Source organism: Rhagoletis pomonella, unplaced genomic scaffold, assembly GCF_013731165.1.
Source record: "Rhagoletis pomonella isolate Grant_MI unplaced genomic scaffold, Rhpom_1.0 Rhpom_scaffold_00009, whole genome shotgun sequence".
Taxonomy (NCBI): Eukaryota; Metazoa; Arthropoda; class Insecta; order Diptera; family Tephritidae; genus Rhagoletis; species Rhagoletis pomonella.
The window spans coordinates 29,106,980-29,125,913 of NW_023458563.1; the positions used below are offsets into that span (position 1 = coordinate 29,106,980).

General features: G+C 37.4%; 1 protein-coding gene across 7 annotated transcripts in view; it reads left to right on the plus strand.

Moving 5' to 3' along the window:
• The window catches only part of LOC118745696 (calcium-dependent secretion activator), a 393,045-nt gene that overhangs the window by 117,344 nt on the left and 256,767 nt on the right, over positions 1 to 18,934 (plus strand). For 6 of the 7 annotated variants that reach the window (XM_036479292.1, XM_036479290.1, XM_036479296.1 and 3 more), the window contains 8 exons: positions 1,336 to 1,503; positions 1,865 to 2,040; positions 2,212 to 2,443; positions 2,532 to 2,782; positions 2,848 to 2,862; positions 7,704 to 7,937; positions 15,712 to 15,856; positions 15,929 to 16,035. In XM_036479292.1, the coding sequence (XP_036335185.1) occupies positions 1,336 to 1,503; positions 1,865 to 2,040; positions 2,212 to 2,443; positions 2,532 to 2,782; positions 2,848 to 2,862; positions 7,704 to 7,937; positions 15,712 to 15,856; positions 15,929 to 16,035 (1,328 nt within the window). The remainder of the gene's footprint in view (positions 1 to 1,335; positions 1,504 to 1,864; positions 2,041 to 2,211; positions 2,444 to 2,531; positions 2,783 to 2,847; positions 2,863 to 7,703; positions 7,938 to 15,711; positions 15,857 to 15,928; positions 16,036 to 18,934) is intronic. The other variant, XM_036479294.1, reaches the window with a different exon arrangement.

The following is an 18,934-nucleotide window of genomic DNA, read 5'->3' on the forward strand; positions in this document are numbered from 1 at the left end:
GGCGCGAGTATGACTTAAAACTCCGCTAATCAATGATTTAACTAGAATTTAAATTTTTCAGCAAACGAATGAAAGTATAAACATTTATTCAAATTGCCAAGAGGAAAACAGTAGTCCCAACGCATACGTTTATTAGAAAATATTAGAAGCAGTATAATTTGCTCCCATTTTGTATGGAAAGATAATTGAATGTAGGCAAAGGGGGCATCACTGAAAATAACTACTACTTTACTGACATCATCTGTATATAATTCTATCATGGAATGTCCCACCTGTCACAGCCAATTTTTCTCCTTTTTAACTTAACTATGAAAGTACGAAAGCTTCTCATCGTATAAATAAGGTAATTTTATTAAAAGTATAATAAATATTCATATTAAACAAGTGGAGCCCATTTTACTCACGAACTTTGCATCCTCAATAGAGACTCATCCCACCCGTCACAAAATACTGTCCCACCCACCACAAGTTAAAGGAGTTTTTTTTTTTAATTTTCAAATATGATAATGCCATTAAAGCATAAAATGGGCCTTAACATTATATTAGCTACATACGAGAAAGGCGCTTTGAACGAAATATTTATACATAGTTTGTCTAAAATTGGGACACGAATCCATCAACTCAGAGAGGCGGGTGTCATCGTTGTCCACCCGCCACTTTTGGGAAATTTTGAGAAATTTCAATTTTCTTTGTAAATTATATAATTAATTTGTATACTTCAACTTAACTTAACGGAACGTAGAACTTAGAAAATCAAAAAGAAATAGTTTCGACGTGGCTTTACGTTACGTTAAGATTCGGCTGTTCAATTATAAGCAACATCCATTTAAGAGAATGTCTAAATGAGTGCATGTAAGTTACGTTAAGTTTCCATAATCAGACCATAAGAAATTATGCTTGATACGTCCTTTAATTTAAAAATCAATTCGATTTCTTGATTTGTGTTTTGATTAATTCAGAATCACGCAATGCTGTCAGGTTAGCGGCACGTAACTTTTTCAGAAGCTGTAGAGGCGAGAGAAAGAGAAGGGCTCGGCGAAATTCGGCGAATTTCGGCAAAGTTAAGGATAGAGTAATCGACCACAAAGCACCCAAATCAAGGGCTTAAGTGTGACTCACCGGGAACTACTCCAACCATACCTACTTGAACTTCTTCGATAGGATTTTGGGGGGTTTTACTTTTTATTTTATTTGCTAAATTACTCTCGAAGTAAGCTTTCAAATGAGGTTTTTAAAAACTAATATTTCACGACCAAAAATATTATATGTATATATCTATAGACAACAAGTTTTGTATCAATTGCATTGTAATTCCTAGTCTCTTGCAAATTTAAGGAGAAGCATGAACGTCAGGAAGAGGATCGTAAACGGCGTATACAATTGTATGTTTTCGTTTCTCGTTGTATATCGTATCCATTCAATGCTAAACAACCGACTGACATGACCAAACGACAGCCGAAAATTGCCAAGCAACAACTGGAGACGATCACTCAGCGATTCCAAGTATGTGTTTCGTTACGTACATAGAAAGGCGCATCCATATAAGGTGGTAGCAATTGCATATAAGTAAAAGTCCCGTGTATTTTGTTATTGCTTTTTGGTACATCAGGATGTCAAAACAAAAGAAAATAGGAGAAAATGTTCGCCATTTCGTTTTGTTGACATCCTGGAGTTACACCATTTCGACTTGGATGACATTCTGCTGTACTAGTGTAGAGACAAAAATATCATAACAGCTATTAAAGTAACACCACCTTGTATAGATGCGCCTTGGTACATAGTATGTTCTCACTTGTTTTGGTGAAAACTTAAACCACAATTATTTTGTATTTTTATTAAAAAAATTTTCTTACCTTTTGCGCAGGCTTTCCTGAAAGGTGAGACGCAAATAATGGCTGATGAGGCATTCCAAAACGCTGTACAGAGTTATCACGATGTTTTCCTAAAGTCAGAACGCGTACAAAAAATGGTACTCTCTGGGGCTTGCTCGCAGCATGATTTCCGTGAAGTCTTCCGCAACAACATCGAAAAACGTGTGAGGTAAAGGAAAATTGCTCATTTACTTAGGTATATCCAATTCACAAAACGCCTATCAACTTTATACACTTTCAGACAGCTCAATTGTGAAGTCTTTTATCTAATGGAAACCATTTTAGAACTTTATTTACACACATAATTTTAGTAATTTTTTCAAACCCCTTCAAATTTTAGATCCTTGCCAGAAATCGATGGTCTTAGTAAGGAGACTGTTCTCACATCCTGGATGGCCAAATTTGACATAATACTTAAGGGCACCGGTGAGGAAGACTCAAAACGGCCTTCACGAATGCAACAATCGCTCAACAGTGAATTGATCTTATCTAAGGAACAGTTATACGACATGTTCCAACAGATATTAAGTGTTAAAAAATTTGAACATCAAATTCTTTTCAATGCATTAATGGTGAGTTAAAAATTAACTCTTATGAAAATAATATCACTTACCTTACATTTTGTCACTGCTTCTCGCTTTCAACCAATTTTACTAATAGCTGGATTCGGCGGATGAGCAAGCAGCAGCGATTCGTCGTGAATTAGACGGGAGAATGCAGCGAGTTAGTGAAATGGAAAAGAATCGAAAATTAATGCCAAAATTTGTGCTTAAGGAAATGGAATCTCTCTATATCGAAGAGCTTAAATCATCTATAAATCTTTTAATGGCGAATTTAGAATCGTTACCCGTGTCCAAAGGTAATATGGATAGCAAGTACGGATTGCAAAAGCTCAAACGCTATAATCATAGGTACAAATTTGATTAATTTTCGCTTGGATAACTAAATAATGTAATCAAATTTCATTCTATTGCAGCACTCCATCGTTTCTGTAAGTTTAATCCTTATGAAATATCTCTTATACATCACCAAGAAAACTGTAGTAGATTCAGTTCGAGTTTTCCAGTGCAGAATGGCTTTTCTAGTCAGGGCGCAATAAAAACCACAATAACATTTTCAGAGATTTAAGAAACTGTCCACTAAAAGCCATTAATTGTACTCACAATGCTAGCAATAGATTCGCCGCTTGCTGATAATAAAGTTTCAAAAGCGGCTAATACCCTGCAGGAAACCGCGGACTAGTGAATCAAATTTCTAGTTGCGTAGTAGATCTTTATCGCCAAAAACGAACCAGTCCGATAGTAACTAGATCCCCACCAGTCCAAAATCAGCAAAATGAGATAGTTTTAAAAATCTATTTTATTTCACTTTTTCCATTAGAAATCCATATCTAAGGTGACGAATTTAGAACTGGTTCGCAACTGTAGGATAAGGCAGGCAGAACGAACTAGATCTTATCTGTCGGAATTTAGAACTAGTTCAGAACTATCTAAAAAGGGATGCAGCGGGGTCTTGTTTACTTTACATAGATATGTGTTTGGCGGCTTTTTCGTTCAAATATGCTTCCATTCTGCACTTCTCAGATGCATTTTCAAAGCCTGATAATACAAAACAAAAATTTGTGTTAACATTTTAAAATTTTGGGATCGTCTGGAATCTAACCAATAACAGCAAGCACCTCTGCAAATTCAGCTACAGCCAAAGGTATGTAAACGTACATTTCTTACAATCATTCAAACAGATTTAATTTCAAATTGAAAACACAGTTCTTTGAAAATAATTTAAAATCACGGACACGGAAGAACCAAAAAGATTCGCCATGTTAAATTCGACAGTTGTTTGCATTCAAAACAGATTTCTCTCGAACTGGATCTAAATGTACTAGAAGCGCACCAGTTCAGAACTAGAGGTTTTCCCCACAGGGTATGAATACCAAAGTAGTGCTAGCGAAGGTGCTTCAACATATTTGAATCTCACGAAGACTGGACTACCAAGGAGAAAATGTTGTTTCGTAGTTTCAGTTGTTGAAAAAAGTTGCGTGTGGATCCAACGCGTGATTGAAGTGAAACTTCTTGCTATCATAAATCACCCTTATTATACATAATAATGAACAATTATCTTAATTTTAACCTTTAACTGCGGACAAGGGGTCTTACAGATCTTCGATCTTATGTCGATGAAGAGTGAAAATGTTATGTGTGTTAATTTAGATGACATGTTTTGGTTTTTACTATAATAAGGAATTATTTGAACATTAAATATTTTAATTTGATACCTATGTATCATTTTACATTCTTTGTGCATAAATTTTACTAAGAATTGCTGCCATTATGTTCCAGCATAATCTAATTTATCTAACCTTAAGTCTGATGAGGAGATGTGGTGATCTCCGAAATAGCTGATATAACTTCATGCAAGGCGACTGCACCTATCTCTCTTTAAACTTTTGCTTGGAATTGCTTATTTTGCTTATTCAGGGTTTCCAAGCTTAATTTTAACGATCATGCTTATTTTTCTCATTTCAATGTTTAAAGCTAAGTATGGACCTTTTGAGAAAACGGTCAAGAAATAAATTGCTATTATTTCGTGTGTGTGAATAGTAGTGTTCAAGGACATCTGATATTATACAGCCTGCTGTCTCACTTTTTCCTTACAAAATAATGGAACGGGCATATATTTCTGTTGCAAAAATGGGTTACTTTGTGTTCTTTTTTCACAAAAAAAAAACTTTAGAAAACCATACTAGAAAGCGTAGCAAATTTCTTAAGAACTGCGTATTGCTTTAAGGAAATTTTACAGAAGAAAATTTGTATATATGGAATTAGGGAAAGCTAAATCGTGGACATTCTTAATCGAATATATTCTATCTCTTTAGCAGAAAAAAGGCAATTTCCATATAAAATCCGTTCTCTGACAATTAGACTGCTCGCAAAATTGCAATGCTTGTGGGCAAAACGTCCAACTTAATTGCGGATCGATCTGAACCAACGGTCGCAACGTTTATGGCTTGCATTAAGTCAAAATGATGTGTTTGTTGTAATTCATTCTGTCATTTCCTACCATTATGCATGAACACCATTTCATGATTTCAATTATACGCGAAATGGAGTTTATGCACTGAGTTTTTACTCAGATCCATGAAATGATTTCGTGAATTGGACTACGCATAAACGTGATAATTGTGCGTATAATTTATGAGGTAATTTTGTGTTTTTATATTCTTGCTACCACATGAATATATCAATTCATGATAAGAATATATGAATTCGCCTTGGTAGATAGAAAGCGAGTAAGAAGAAATACCGAACAAAGGAATTTGTCTTCTTTCAACTTAAATAAATACATTTTGCAAACAAAAGTGCCTTGGCGAATTCGTAGTGATCTATTGATTGCATTGTAAACATTTACCTACATACCTGGTACTCACACCTTTTTTAACAAGTTTCACTTCTATCATGTGCACGGTGCTACACACGCCTTTTTTTGTTGATTAAAATTTGCCCTTGTTTTTGCTTATCACTTTTTTACTATTGGTCGGACAAACAAACTTTATAAGAGATTTAGTTAGAATTCTCGAGGGGCTAATAAAAATTTGCCCTTTGTTTTTGCTTATAAGTTTTTTACTATTGGTCGGACAAAAAAACTTTATAAGAGTTTTAGTTAGAACTCTCGAGGGGCTAGTCAGATCTCTTAACAGAGCTCTGAAAAACAAATGAAATATTTTTGTTAATAAAATCTGCCCTTTATTTTTGCTTTAACTTTTGCACTATTGGCCAGACGAAAAAAATGTATAGGAGTTTTGCTTAGAACTCTCGGAGGGCAACTCAGAACTCTCAACATAACTGAAAAAAAAATTTAATCTTATCGTTGACAAAAATTTGCCCTTGTTTTTGCCTATAACTTTTGCACTATTGGCCGAATTCTCAAAAGATTTTACGAAAATATTTAATAAGCGCTATGTTATTAATTTTCTCTACACTATATGTAAACGGTGACAGAATTAGGTAAAATTTCTCAAATAAAAAAAAATTGATTTTTTGCCAGAACTATTACAAAACCCTATCAGAACTCTAGAACTCTTTCTCGTAAACTAGAGTATGGCATCAGAACTCGTTTTCCTGGAAAAAAAGGGGGTCGCGTGAAGTTGGCCCCCCAATCGTTTTTTTCGATTTCTGCCCGGAATTCCACGGAACTATTGGAATTTCCAGTCATGAACTCTAGAACTCTTTAGGAGTTCTACTGAGTAGGTGTCGAAAAACAAATACTCGTATCGAAACCCGATACTAAGGCAAATTTGACTTCAGCAATTTTTCCTCAACTGGCATTCCTAAGCGCCTTGTTCTTCATGGCTGCTTATTTGCCAGCAAAAACCGCGAGAATGTGACAAAGTCGATGTAATGCAAAGAATATACGCTCCAATTGCTTCACCAAAATTTATACAATGCAACGTATACAAGGTAAAACTGTTCGAGTGGAAGAGTAACACGCGTTTTGATACTAACATCTACACGAATTTACTTGCGTTTAACTTGTGTTAGCATGTGAAAACCTTGAGTAATGTGCAACGAAATACGCGTAGTTATAAACGCGCGTTTAGTTCGCATCATGTGAAAAGGATCTTATTCTTGCCCGCTGAAAAGACTATCACAAAATACTAAAGGCATGGAAGTCTAGCTCTGTTTTTGAAGAAAAGAAACAAAGAAGAAAACGATGCCTACAAAGAGTTGATTACAAAAAAATCTTAAGCAGGGATCACACGATTTGTACATTTATACAGATTTGTACATTTTGACAGTTATAGAGTGTAGTTATTTGGATTTTTTTTACCATTCTGTGGTTGGTCAAACCAGTTAATGTTTACTTATGCCTAAGAAAATTTAATTTAATTTATGTAGTTCATACGGAATACCTTCACAGCCGAAAGTATCGATATAAGTAGGTATCGGTACTTTAGACCCGATATTTGTGATCGACTGGTCGTTCGAAAATTCAGCTCCTAGTTCATGAACTGGTCATTCACGGCTCTCACGAATCAAGCCCTGACCAATTCGGTTTCGAATTCTAGCTAATGCATAGATCTAAAGATTGCCCTTGCAACAACTTGTGTAAAACCCACTCAAGAAGAGCACCCACCACGAAGTATTTATGCGCAAATAACTTCTCTATATCCTACCGTTTCTGTAAGTCAATACAACTCTTTATAGACGATCGCAAGGAATCCTGTTTTTACATAGTATTTATGCAAGTCCAGGGTTTTTAGTCAGTAACTTTAACCCCATATAGTAATTCTGCCAGCATAAATCAACCCCTTTGCGCAAAATTATCGTATGTTACAAAAACCAAATTTTACAGGAAAGTGTTCTTTGTATTTTTCTCTGCTTTGGCTAGCACCATTAATACCAAAGTTTAGATTTGCTGAGATAATTGAGAAATAAAACTAAACACAAGATATTTTTTTGTAAAGTTTCAACATTCTTATTTCTTAGCACATATGATAATCTCGCCCACAAAAAAAAAATGCATTGTCTCATACGATAAAATTTACAATACATTTTTGGGGTTTCTATTGGGATTCAAGCCGCAATATTTGAATAGGTGATGTGTTACGGGTTGTAAAACAAAGTTGCATCAAAAAGTGAATTTCTTAAAAAATGTAGAAAAACGGCCTCGAACTCAATAAAAATTGTTGAATATAATTGTTATAAGGCCATAAAATAACAAAAACAAATTAAAAAATGTAGCATACGATAATTTTGCGCAAAGGGGTCGATATTGTAAATATTAGTCGTAGTATGAGTGTGATTCAATTTGTTGTTGAATGCATTTTTTAAGTAGGAAGATGATATTGCGATCGCATGGTTCACTTTCGAAATTGGAAGGTGACGCAGATGAGGGCATAACGCAACTAACGAAATTGGATGTCGTGCTCACATTTCAACTGGAAGTTATAGTCATGGAAGTAAAGGGCCTTAAATCGCTTGCTCCCAATCGAATTGTATATTGTACTATGGAAGTGGAGAATGGCGAGAAGCTGCAAACGGACCAGGCTGAGGCATCGAAACCCATGTAAGTAGATTAAGTATTAACCAAAAGCATTTGTGGTTTTAAAACATCAACAATTACATCTATCCATTAAAAGTAATGTTTTTAAATGTTTTAATTGGTGTTACGACGCACAGTGGTCCGAGAAGCCATGTTTTACGCGAAAAAGGCATATTTTAAAACTGTGGTAAATTAACCGGAATAAAGCTATTCGTATTCATAAATGTCCAACGAACTCAAAACTGATTAGTATTTTAAATAATATCTGCTGAGCAAGCCGTTGAATCCGCTTAATTCAACGAATTCGTTCGTGGCACGTTCTAAGAATTATGAGTTGATACATTTCTTAACAATTTTTTTATGGAAAATTTCAATTACAACAGTAATTGCTGGTTTGGCGTTACTTCTTAAATATGGAAAATTATGTTTTCATATGAAATATTACATAATAAAACTTGGTTGCTAAATTATGAACACTTTAATAAAACGGCTTATTTTTTCAAGAAATATTTTATTCAAAAAGGTATAACTAATGAGTAGGGCCTAGTAGGATCTTCATTCCTTTACCAAAAAGTAATACAAAGGTCCCTTTAAGGATTTACGAAAAGAAAAGCCGCGCATACTTGCGCCAAAAATAGTGGCGTCCATTTTTATTTCACTAGACCAACTTTAGCAGTTGTTCCAAATAACATAAAGTGTATTAAGATATTAAAGATTAATGTAATTTATTCTATATCTAGCATCATATCATTTATATGAAATGTCTTAAAAAAGCTGGGGTCAACTTTCAAAAATCCAATAACGAATCCAATATGACGCCCAAGAATTTAGAAAATTGCTGAATTTTCATGAAATTTGGTAATTTGAGGTTCTTAAGCTCGCTCATTACAAATTTCTCTTGAAAATTCAAAATGCAAAATCCAATATGGCGTCCGAAATTTCCAAAAATCCAAACCTTAACAACTTTATTTGAAAATGAGAAAACTGAAGATTTGGAAATTACAAATTTCGTATAAAATAAAAAAAAACTTAAAAAAACTGTTGAGGCCTAAGTCAAATTGTGTGGGCTGAACATATAGCATATGTTCCGTCATATTTAATAAATCAAATTTTGCTAAACAAATATATTGTGTTACTCAACTGAAAATGGCAGAACTCAAGATCAGTAAGCCTTAAAACATAGTACACTTAGGTCTTTTTTTTATGCGGTACTTGCGTTCCTCAGAAAGCCGCATAAAAAAAAACCGTATAAAAAATTTCTTCACTTTCATACAAAAACAGGCAATGCGTTCCAGCATTTTCAAAGAACCGCATAAATTCAGATACTCCATGTAAAAACTTCTAAAAAACCCTATAAAAACTACAATGAGGCAATATTAAGCAAAAATATTTATTTATTTCTTAACTTTAACACTTATTATTCCATGTAAGACTGAACATTAATGAAATAAATAAAATTTTGTCTGTATTCTAACCAAAAAAAAAACAAAAAATATTACAATAAATACATGAATTATGTAAGAATACAAAGACAAATTAATTATCAGAAGCATTGTCTCTTACACACTGAAAACAAGTAATAAACACCCTCAAAAAAAGCAAAATCGCTACAGCGAAAAAATGGTTTGAAAACCGCATAAATTCAAATCCGCATGAATAAAATCCGCATAAAAAGAGACGTGTAAGTTTAGCACTTGGGAAATTTTCCTTATTTCTGGAGAAATTGACAGCCCCTTTAACATTTGTAAACTCTTAAGGTTTTAATTTGACGTACATTCGTGACTAGCGTGTCTAAAACCATCTTCTTCTTCTTCTTTTTTGGCGCTGTAACCGCCTAAGCGATTTTGGACGAGTTCAGCAAAGCTCGCCAGTCGTTTCCCCTCTGTGGCAACTGACGCCAATTGGAAACGCCAAGTGAAGCCAAGTCCTTCTCCACCTGATCTTTCCATCGCAGTGGGGGCCTCCATCTTCCTCTGCTACCACCAGCGGGTTCCGAGTTGAATACTTTCAGAGCTGGAGCGTCTGTGTCCATTCGAACGACATGACCAAGCCAGCGGAGCCGCTGTATTTTAATTCGCTGCACTATGTCCATATCGTTGTAAAGCTCATACAGCACATCGTTCCATCGTCTGCGGTACTCGCCGTCGCCAAGGCGTAAATGCCCGTAAATCTTCCGCAAAATCTTTCTCTCAAACACTCCAAGAGCCGCCTCATCGGATGTTGTCATTGTCCATGCTTCTGCGCCATATGCCAGCACGGGCATGATGAGTGACTTATAGACCGCGGTTTTCGTACGTCGAGAGGGGACTTTACTCCTGAATTGCCTACTCAGTCCAAAGTAGCACTTGTTGGCAAGAGCGATTCTACGTTGGATTTCAATGCTGACATTATTATCGGTGTTAATGCTGGTTCCCAAGTAAACGAAATTCTCTACTTTCTCGAAATTGTAACTGTCAACAGTGACGTGGGTGCCAAGGCGCGAATGTGCTGACTGTTTCTTTGATGACAGGAGATACTTCGTTAAGTCCTCGTTTACCACCAGACCCATGCTTCGCGGTTTTTGTTACCGATGATGTCGATGTCATCGGCATGAGCCAGCAATTGCACGCTCTTGTAGTAAATTGTTCCTGAGCGGTTCAGTTCTGCAGCTCTTATTATCTTCTCCAACATCAGATTAAAGAAGTCACATGAAAGGGAGTTGCTCTGTCTGAAACCCCGTTTTGTGGCGAACGGCTCGGAGAGGTGTTTTCCAATTCTGACGGAGCTGGTGGTATTGCTCAACGTCATTTTACACAGCCGTATGAGTTTTGAAGGGATGTCAAATTCAGACATTACGGCGTATAGGCAACTCCTTTTAGTGCTATCAAAAGCGGCTTTAAAGTCGACAAATAGGTGGTGAGTGTCGATCCTTTTCTCGCGGGTCTTTTCCAAGATTTGGCGTATTGTGAATACCTGCTCTATGGTGGATTTGCCAGGTCTAAAGCCACACTGGTAAGGCCCAATCAGATCATTGACGGTGGGCTTCAGTCTTTCACACAATACGCTCGATAAGACCTTGTAACCTACGCTTAGAAGGCTGATCCCGCGGTAGTTGGCGCGAATGGCGGGTTCACCTTTCTTGTGGATTGGGCAGAGCACACTTAAATTCCAGTCATCGGACATGCGTTCATCTGACCATATTCTGCACAAGAGTTGATGCATGCACCTTATCAACTCCTCGCCGCCATACTTGAATAGCTCAGCTGGCAGGCTGTCAGCTCCAGCGGCTTTGTTGTTTTTCAGCCGCGTTATTGCTATACGTACCTCGTCATAGTCAGGCGGTGGAACGTCGACTCCGTCATCATCGACTGCGGGCTCGGGGTCTTCTTCTCCACAACTTTCCGTGCTGCTGCCGTTTAGTAGGGCGGAAAAATATTCCCTCCATAATTTAAGTACGCTCTGGACATCAGTTACTAGGTCGCCATTATTGTTCTTACAGGAGTGCGCCCCGGTCTTTAAACCTTCCGTAAGTCGCCTAACTCTCTGGTAAAATTTTCGAGCATTCCTCCTGTCGGCCAGCATTTCAAGCTCTTCTCACTCACGTATTTCTGCCTCTCTCTTCTTGTTGCGGCAAATACGTCTCGCTTCCCTCTTCAGATCCCTATAGCGGTCCCACATAGCGCGCGTTGCGCCCGATCGCAGCGTGGCCCTGTAGGCGGCATCTTTTTTCTCTGCAGCTTCCTGACACTACTCATCGTACCAAATGTTCTTTCGGGCTCGCTGAAATCCGACTACTTCTTCGGCGGTGGTACTTAGTGAGCGGGAAATGTGGTTCCACTGCTCGCATATGTCGGTTTGTTGAAGAGTGCTCTCCGAGAGCAGGTGTGAGAGTCGAGTAGCTAAAGCGCTGGCTGTCTGTTGTGATTGCAGCTTTTCGACGTTAAGCTTTCCTTGCATATTTGGGCGCACTTTTTTTGCTGCACAGAGGCGGGTGCGTATCTTGGCTGCGACAAGATAGTGGTCCGAGTCGATGTTTGGGCCTCTGAGTGTGCGTACGTCAAAAACAGTGGATGCGTGCCTTCCGTCTATCACAACATGATCGATTTGGTTTCTCGTTTTTCGATCCGGAGACAGCCACGTAGTTTGATGGATCTTTTTATGCTTGAACCTAGTACTGCATACTACCATGTTTCGGGCCCCGGCGAAGTCGATCAGCCTCAATCCGTTGTCGGACGTTTCGTCGTGGAGGCTGAATTTTCCGACGGTGGTTCCAAAGATCCCTTCCTTGCCCACCCTGGCATTGAAGTCGCCAAGCACGATTTTGATATCATGACAGGGGCAGCGCTCGTACGTGCGCTCCAAGCGCTCATAGAAGAGATCCTTGGATGCCTCATCCTTCTCTTCCGTCGGAGCATGGGCGCAGATAAGCGAGATGTTGAAGAATCTCGCTTTGATGCGGATTGTGGCTAGACGCTCGTCCACCGGGGTGAACGACAGTACTCGGCGACGGAGTCTCTCTCCCACCACAAATCCAACTCCGAATTTGCGCTCCTTTACATGGCAGCTGTAGTAGATGTCGCAAGGCCCCAGACATTGTTTGCCTTGCCCCGTCCAACGCATTTCTTGGATGGCGGTGATGTCAGCTTTTGTCCTTACGAGGACATCAACCAGCCGGGCAGAGGCACCTTCCCCATTAAGGGTCCGGACATTCCATAAAACCATCATAAGCATCTTAAAGAAGTAAGAAAGTCTAAGTTCGGGCGGAACCGAACATTAAATACCCGGCGCAAGTATTAAATATATGTTTTTCACCTTTCCGAACGCTACCGCTCCAACTTATTTCCAATTAATATACCCTTGTGCACAAGTGCGCTCGGGTATAAAAATATTTGCTTATTTTTAGAAAAATTGGCAGATTATTTGACAGCTGTCAACTCTCAAAGTCTAAATTTGACATAAAATTCGTGATCAGCATGTCAGAAAACCTAATCAGTGGCATTTTTAAAATTATTCTCTTATTTTTAGAAAAATCCGCTGTTCATTTGACTGCTGTCAACTGTCAAGGTTTTAATTTGACATGCAATTCGTGATCAGCATGTCAAAAAACCTAATCAGTGGTACTGTGCGACGGTCAAAAGCAAGCTAAGTTATACGGTATTCGCAGAAGTTTCGAAAAGGCCTTAGTTTCGAAAAGGCATTAAAGGTGTAACTTATTTCTTTAAATATCTAGTTGAAAAGCCCCCCGGAAGCTAGAGGTTTATTTCGTTTAATAAATCGCGAATGATATTTGGCATTGACTCAACCCAGTTTTAAGAAGAAGCCAATTGGCATACTAGAAAAAGACGGGTTTAAGAAAAGACTGCAATCGCCATACCTACCATTTATTTACGGACGGATCTAAATTGAGCTTTTGTATTTTGCCTGAGCTCGCGTTTGGACCTCCGGACTTTCACATTATTTTCTATAATTTTGTATAAAGTTTGAAACTATGATTTATACGTTTTTGGTTAAAGCTTGGACGGTATTTTTATAGAAGAATAACAAAAAATTTGCTTGAAAAAAATTACGAATATAAAAAAAATCAACACATGGTCATTGTTTGATTCACTGTATGTATATCATCATTGGAGAAAACCAGTCACTGGACCGCTGATATAAAAATATTGCGATCTGTGTGACGTCCTCATACCGTAGGAAGTCACGACAACTTGTGGATCGCTTCCCGCCGCGGCAGACCGCTTTCTATGGCCGGGCCTTTAAAGCGCAGTTAGTCAAAGACGTATCGTAAACGTAGGTTGACGTACGTAGCAGCATATCAAATTTGCTGTTGATAGAGAGAGAGAGAAGCAACGGCAACGTAACCGCCATGCGGCGGTGAGTTTTCGTTAACACGCGAATCCCATAAGGTAGATCGTGTCTGCGTCAACCTACGTCTACGTTACGTCGTTGACTGTTTGAGATGTTACTCATCTAGAGGACCGCAGCTAAAGAGACAACATTAACTTTTTGGTGTTGAAATAAGATCGTTTGGATTTACTTCTTATATATAAAATTTTCGGTTATAGCTTCATTACACTTTCCCCATAGAAATTAAGCCATTTGGCCTTATTTCCAAATGTGAAGTGAAATAAACCATACGGCTTTATTGCACGACGCCAGGGCCGGTAACTGAATGGTTGGTTAACACAAACTTCAGGTAAACATCGTTATCGACTCCATAATTTATAACAGGGCGTCGATAGCGATGTTTAATGTGTAGTTAGTGTCAACTAGACATAGGGTTGCCAGATTTTGAAACGGAGAAAGGAGTACATTTATATTTTCGATAGAAAAAAAGCAGTACAAGACCTAGAAAAGGAGTACAATTTTTTTTTTTTAATTTTTTGTGCAATTTGTTGTTGCAAATTACCATTAATTAGGTACAAATAAACAAAGATATTTTAGAAATCTTTTTCAAGGCAACAATAAATGTTAAAAATAAATAACTAAATGGGCTGGCTTTCCAATAAGGGCGGTCGTTAAAGAGATGGTGATCAAAGGGGGAGTGGGCATGGCACCCAATTGTGATATTTGGCGATTTTCCTAAGGCGTCCCTAGGGACCCATAGGGGGCCTAGGTGGTCGGGGGAGCTACGCGCACTCCCCCTTCGCTCACCACCTCTTCAATGACCGCCCTTATAGGAAATTTTCCCCCACTAAATTCTACAAAAGAATTCCAAACTCTTGCTGAATATATGGCCAGTTTTTTAATTTAAGCCTTATAATTAATTTAATATTTTTCTGGTTTTTATACCCGAGCGCTCTGCACCTACCTTGCTACGACCATGCCTACACCTTTTCACTACCACACTTAACTTTGCTTACTAAGTAGTGTTTGCCACATTATGAATGGCAAAGTACAGGGCGTAAGATAATAACTGTCGCACAGGTTTTTTGAAAAATAAAAGGGTCCTTTATATATGTTGCGAAAAAGAGTATTTTTTTGTTAACTTTGTAAATACTTTACATTAATTTTATTAATTAGTTTTAAAATTTTAATCCTTATTTGCATTTGCCAGCTTTGGGAGATAAGTTCATGCGGCACTCACGTCTTTTATAGGTGTACTTTTTCTTAGACTTTGTATAAAAAAAAGAGAAAAAAACTGTATAGGGTTGGTCGTATGAATGCCCACCTAGTCACCGGTTCGGAGTCTTTTCGATTGCTGAGTATGAGGCCTTATGTTGGACAAAAGACGGAGTATAAAGGACCCAAATGGGGGAAATTAGTCTATATTTACAGAGGATATGTAATAAAGTAACCGACGAAGACTTGCGTGCCGCTTGCGGTTTTCTCCCAAACCCGCTGGTAAACCCAAATGAAGGTTAAAATTTAAAAACGAATTAATAAAATTTTCGCAAAATCTATAAAGGTCCCTTTTATTGAAAACAAAAAAAACTGTGCGACAGTTATTATTTTACACCCTGTGTATGATAAAATATTAATAGCTGGAAAAAGGAGAACAAAAGAAGTACAAAACTAATAAAGGAGTACATTTCCATATATTTTTTTTGGGAGTACAAGGGAGTACATTGCAATAAAAAGGAGTACGTGTACTCCCAAAAGCAGTACGTCTGGCAACCCTAACCAGACATTGAGTAATCGGCCCTTAGATTTATTTTCTTCTCTGTCGGCTCATTCGGAAACTTCCACTCTCCGATTGGTATTGTGCATTAGTGCCATAAAACCCCTTAATACTGTTCTTAGTGTAATATGAGTTAATTTTCTCTATTTCGATTCCAATATCATAATCCACCACTTTATAACACCTTGTAATTCACAGGTGGGACACACAAGGAGATTTTACAACGACACATCCCCTGCCAGTAGTTAAAGTTAAGCTATATACGGAAAACCCTGGTATGTTGGCGTTAGAAGATAAAGAACTCGGCAAGGTCACAATAAAACCAACACCGCTTTCATCGAAGGTATGATAGACATATATTGGGGGATGAATTGGAAAAATGGGTAAACAATTTAATCCTTACATTGTTTTTCAGTCTCCAGAATGGCATCGAATGGTAGTGTCTAAAAATCTTCCAGATCAAGATTTACGAATCAAGATTGCCTGCCGTCTTGACAAGCCGCTAAATATGAAGCACTGCGGGTAAGTGGGCCTCTAAACATCTGCTCTTGGTTTGTATGCATAGTATCGTAAAAGCCAAGGCAGTCGCCTTCTAATGTAGCAAACGCAATTTTTTGTTAAGAAAGCTTCACGAGAAGCAACTAAATATTTCATATGTTTTCATATTTCATATTTCATATTTATTTAAGAAATGAGGCTGTATCTATAAGACTTTAGAGTCTTTTATAATACATCAACAGTTTGTAAAAGTCAATGTTTGTACAAAGTAAACTTAAAACTAATAATATATCAAATAGCAACAAAAGATATTAATATTTGTATTTTTAATTAAGATTAAAGTTAGGACTTAAAATTTAAGGTCAGATATAATAAAAAGTCAGGCATATAAATATAAATACGAACATACAAAATTTGGTTTAGTAGTAGAAGTGACAGAGACAGAGAAATGATAACAATTTAATCGCAACCACATTCATTGTGAAGATTTAAAGTAATTATGCAATACCTTTCTGAAGTTACTCCGATTCATCGCTGCTTTTACGGATTCAGGAACTGAGTTCCAGAGCCTTACAGCATTAATGAAGAACAGCCTAGCTGAAGACAAGTAGGAATATTTAAGGACAATCAGACTTTGATTTCTATTAGACCTTGTTGATTTTAATTTTTCAAAAAGGTATTTTGGAGTTTTGAATTCTATAAGCTTATACATAAATATACAATTTCTAGCCGCTAAGTATTCAAAAATGCTGCATCCTAGAATTTTGTTTTTCCACATAGAAACGTGGTCATATCTTTTGAGGCCGTAAACGTAACGTGTAACGTTATTAAACGCAACATCAATTTTGTGAAACGAAATAGAGTCAAACTTGCTATACACCAGCCCACAGTACGTGATCTGCGGCACTATAAGCTGAATAACTAACTTTCTTCTTGTATCTAAGGGTGTAAACGACGCTGACATTCTTAATCTACGTAAAACAGCATACACGTTACTTACAACATTATTCACATGGTCAGAACAGCTCAACATAGAATTAACAACAAATTCTAAATTTCTTATCTTGTCAGTCATAATCAGGACGCTATTACTAATAAACAGTTTTGGAATATCTTCCACATGTACTACACGTTTACTAATGGGCAACACATACGACTTTGCAGCATTTAAGCAAAGACAATTATCGTGGGCCCACTGTGAAATTGCAGACAGGTCACTATTAATTTTAAAACACAAATCTTCAACAAGACCAATTTGACTGGACAAGTACAATTGAATGTCGTCAGCGTAAGCATGGACGTTGACATAGTGGCACACAGAGAATACATCATTCACAAAAAGACCGAACAAAAGAGGGCCAAGGACAGAACCTTGCGGCACACCCGAGCCAACAAGTTTAGATGAAGAGGAGCCAGTCTTACACATTACCTTTTGAGTTCTTCCTGCAAGGTAGCTGATCATAAGTTTAACAGAGCTATCAGAAACACCAAAGTGGTATTTAAGTTTTTTGCAAAGCAGGTCATGATTCAGCAAGTCAAATGCCTTAGAAAAATCCAGCAGGCAAAGAAGAGATAGGTCACCATTGTCAAACTGTATCCGTATATCGTCAACTATTTTCAACATAGCCGTAGAGCAGCTATGGCTTGGTCTAAACCCTGACTGCAATGGCGATAATAAATTATTTTCCTGTACAAATGAGGAAATCTGCCCTGCCATCAACGACTCGCATACTTTTGATAAGGCTGGTAAAATACTTATAGGTCTGTAGTCTCTAGGATAAGTAGCAGTGCTCTTTTTGGCTACAGGAATAATGACAGCCTTTTTCCATTCTGTTGGAAAACATGAAGTTGTGAAACAGTGGTTAATGACATGAGTTAAAGTTCTCAAAAAAAAAGGCAGCACAAGTTTCACAAACTTCAAAGATATCCCATCCTCTCCAATGGCATTAGACTTGATACTCATCACAGATTTCAAGACTTCTGATTCACTTACTCCGTCAAATTGAAACTCTTCTTTTAGAGCAACATTGCTAGTGAAAATTTCAGCTGGAGGACTTTTGCTGTTTCTGCTGACACTGATAAAATAGTCGTTGAGTGTGTTTGGGTCAATTTTACAATCAGACTTACATTTTCCATGCACATTTAGGTTTTTCAAATTGCGCCATAAATCTTTTGACGATAGTGACGGGTTCAATTTATAACTAAAGTACAACCGCTTTGCATTTCTTGTAATGACAGTCGCTTTATTTCTTGCAGCCTTATATTGTGACCAAGCAACGTCAGAGTTGGTTCTTTTCCATTTTGCATATAATTTATTTCTAGTTTTTATAGCTGAGCTGACCTTATTAGTGTACCAAGGATAGGAGGTATTCATAGCCCTAACAATGCGAACAGGGACATGATCGTCAAATAATTCAGCAAGGGTTTTATTTAAAAAGTCAAGTTTTTCATCTACAGTCTTGTAGAACCAACAGCTATCCCAGTTAACATTTGACAAATCAACGAACAGATCAGTAAGGTTAACAGACTTCAGATCACGATACATAAAAATAACACTATCAGTAGGACAATTCAACGACACATCTAATGCACAAAATATTAGGTCATGGTCAGAGACAAAAGACATTTGGTCAAATTTAAGAATATGGTCAAGATTAGACGTAATAACCAGGTCTAGCAAGCTAGGTTTCGAATTGTTGGCGTATCTTGTTGGTAAGGACTTATTGACTACAGCAAGACCAGCAGCGGATACGTGGTCAAGTAGTTTAATAGTATACAAGTCGTTTAACAGCAGGTTAACATTAAAATCACCACATATAACATAATATTCATATTCAATTAAAAACGCGGATAACTCAACAAAAAACGAATCTAACACACAACACCTATGAGGATTATACACACAGGACACTAGTACTTTTGT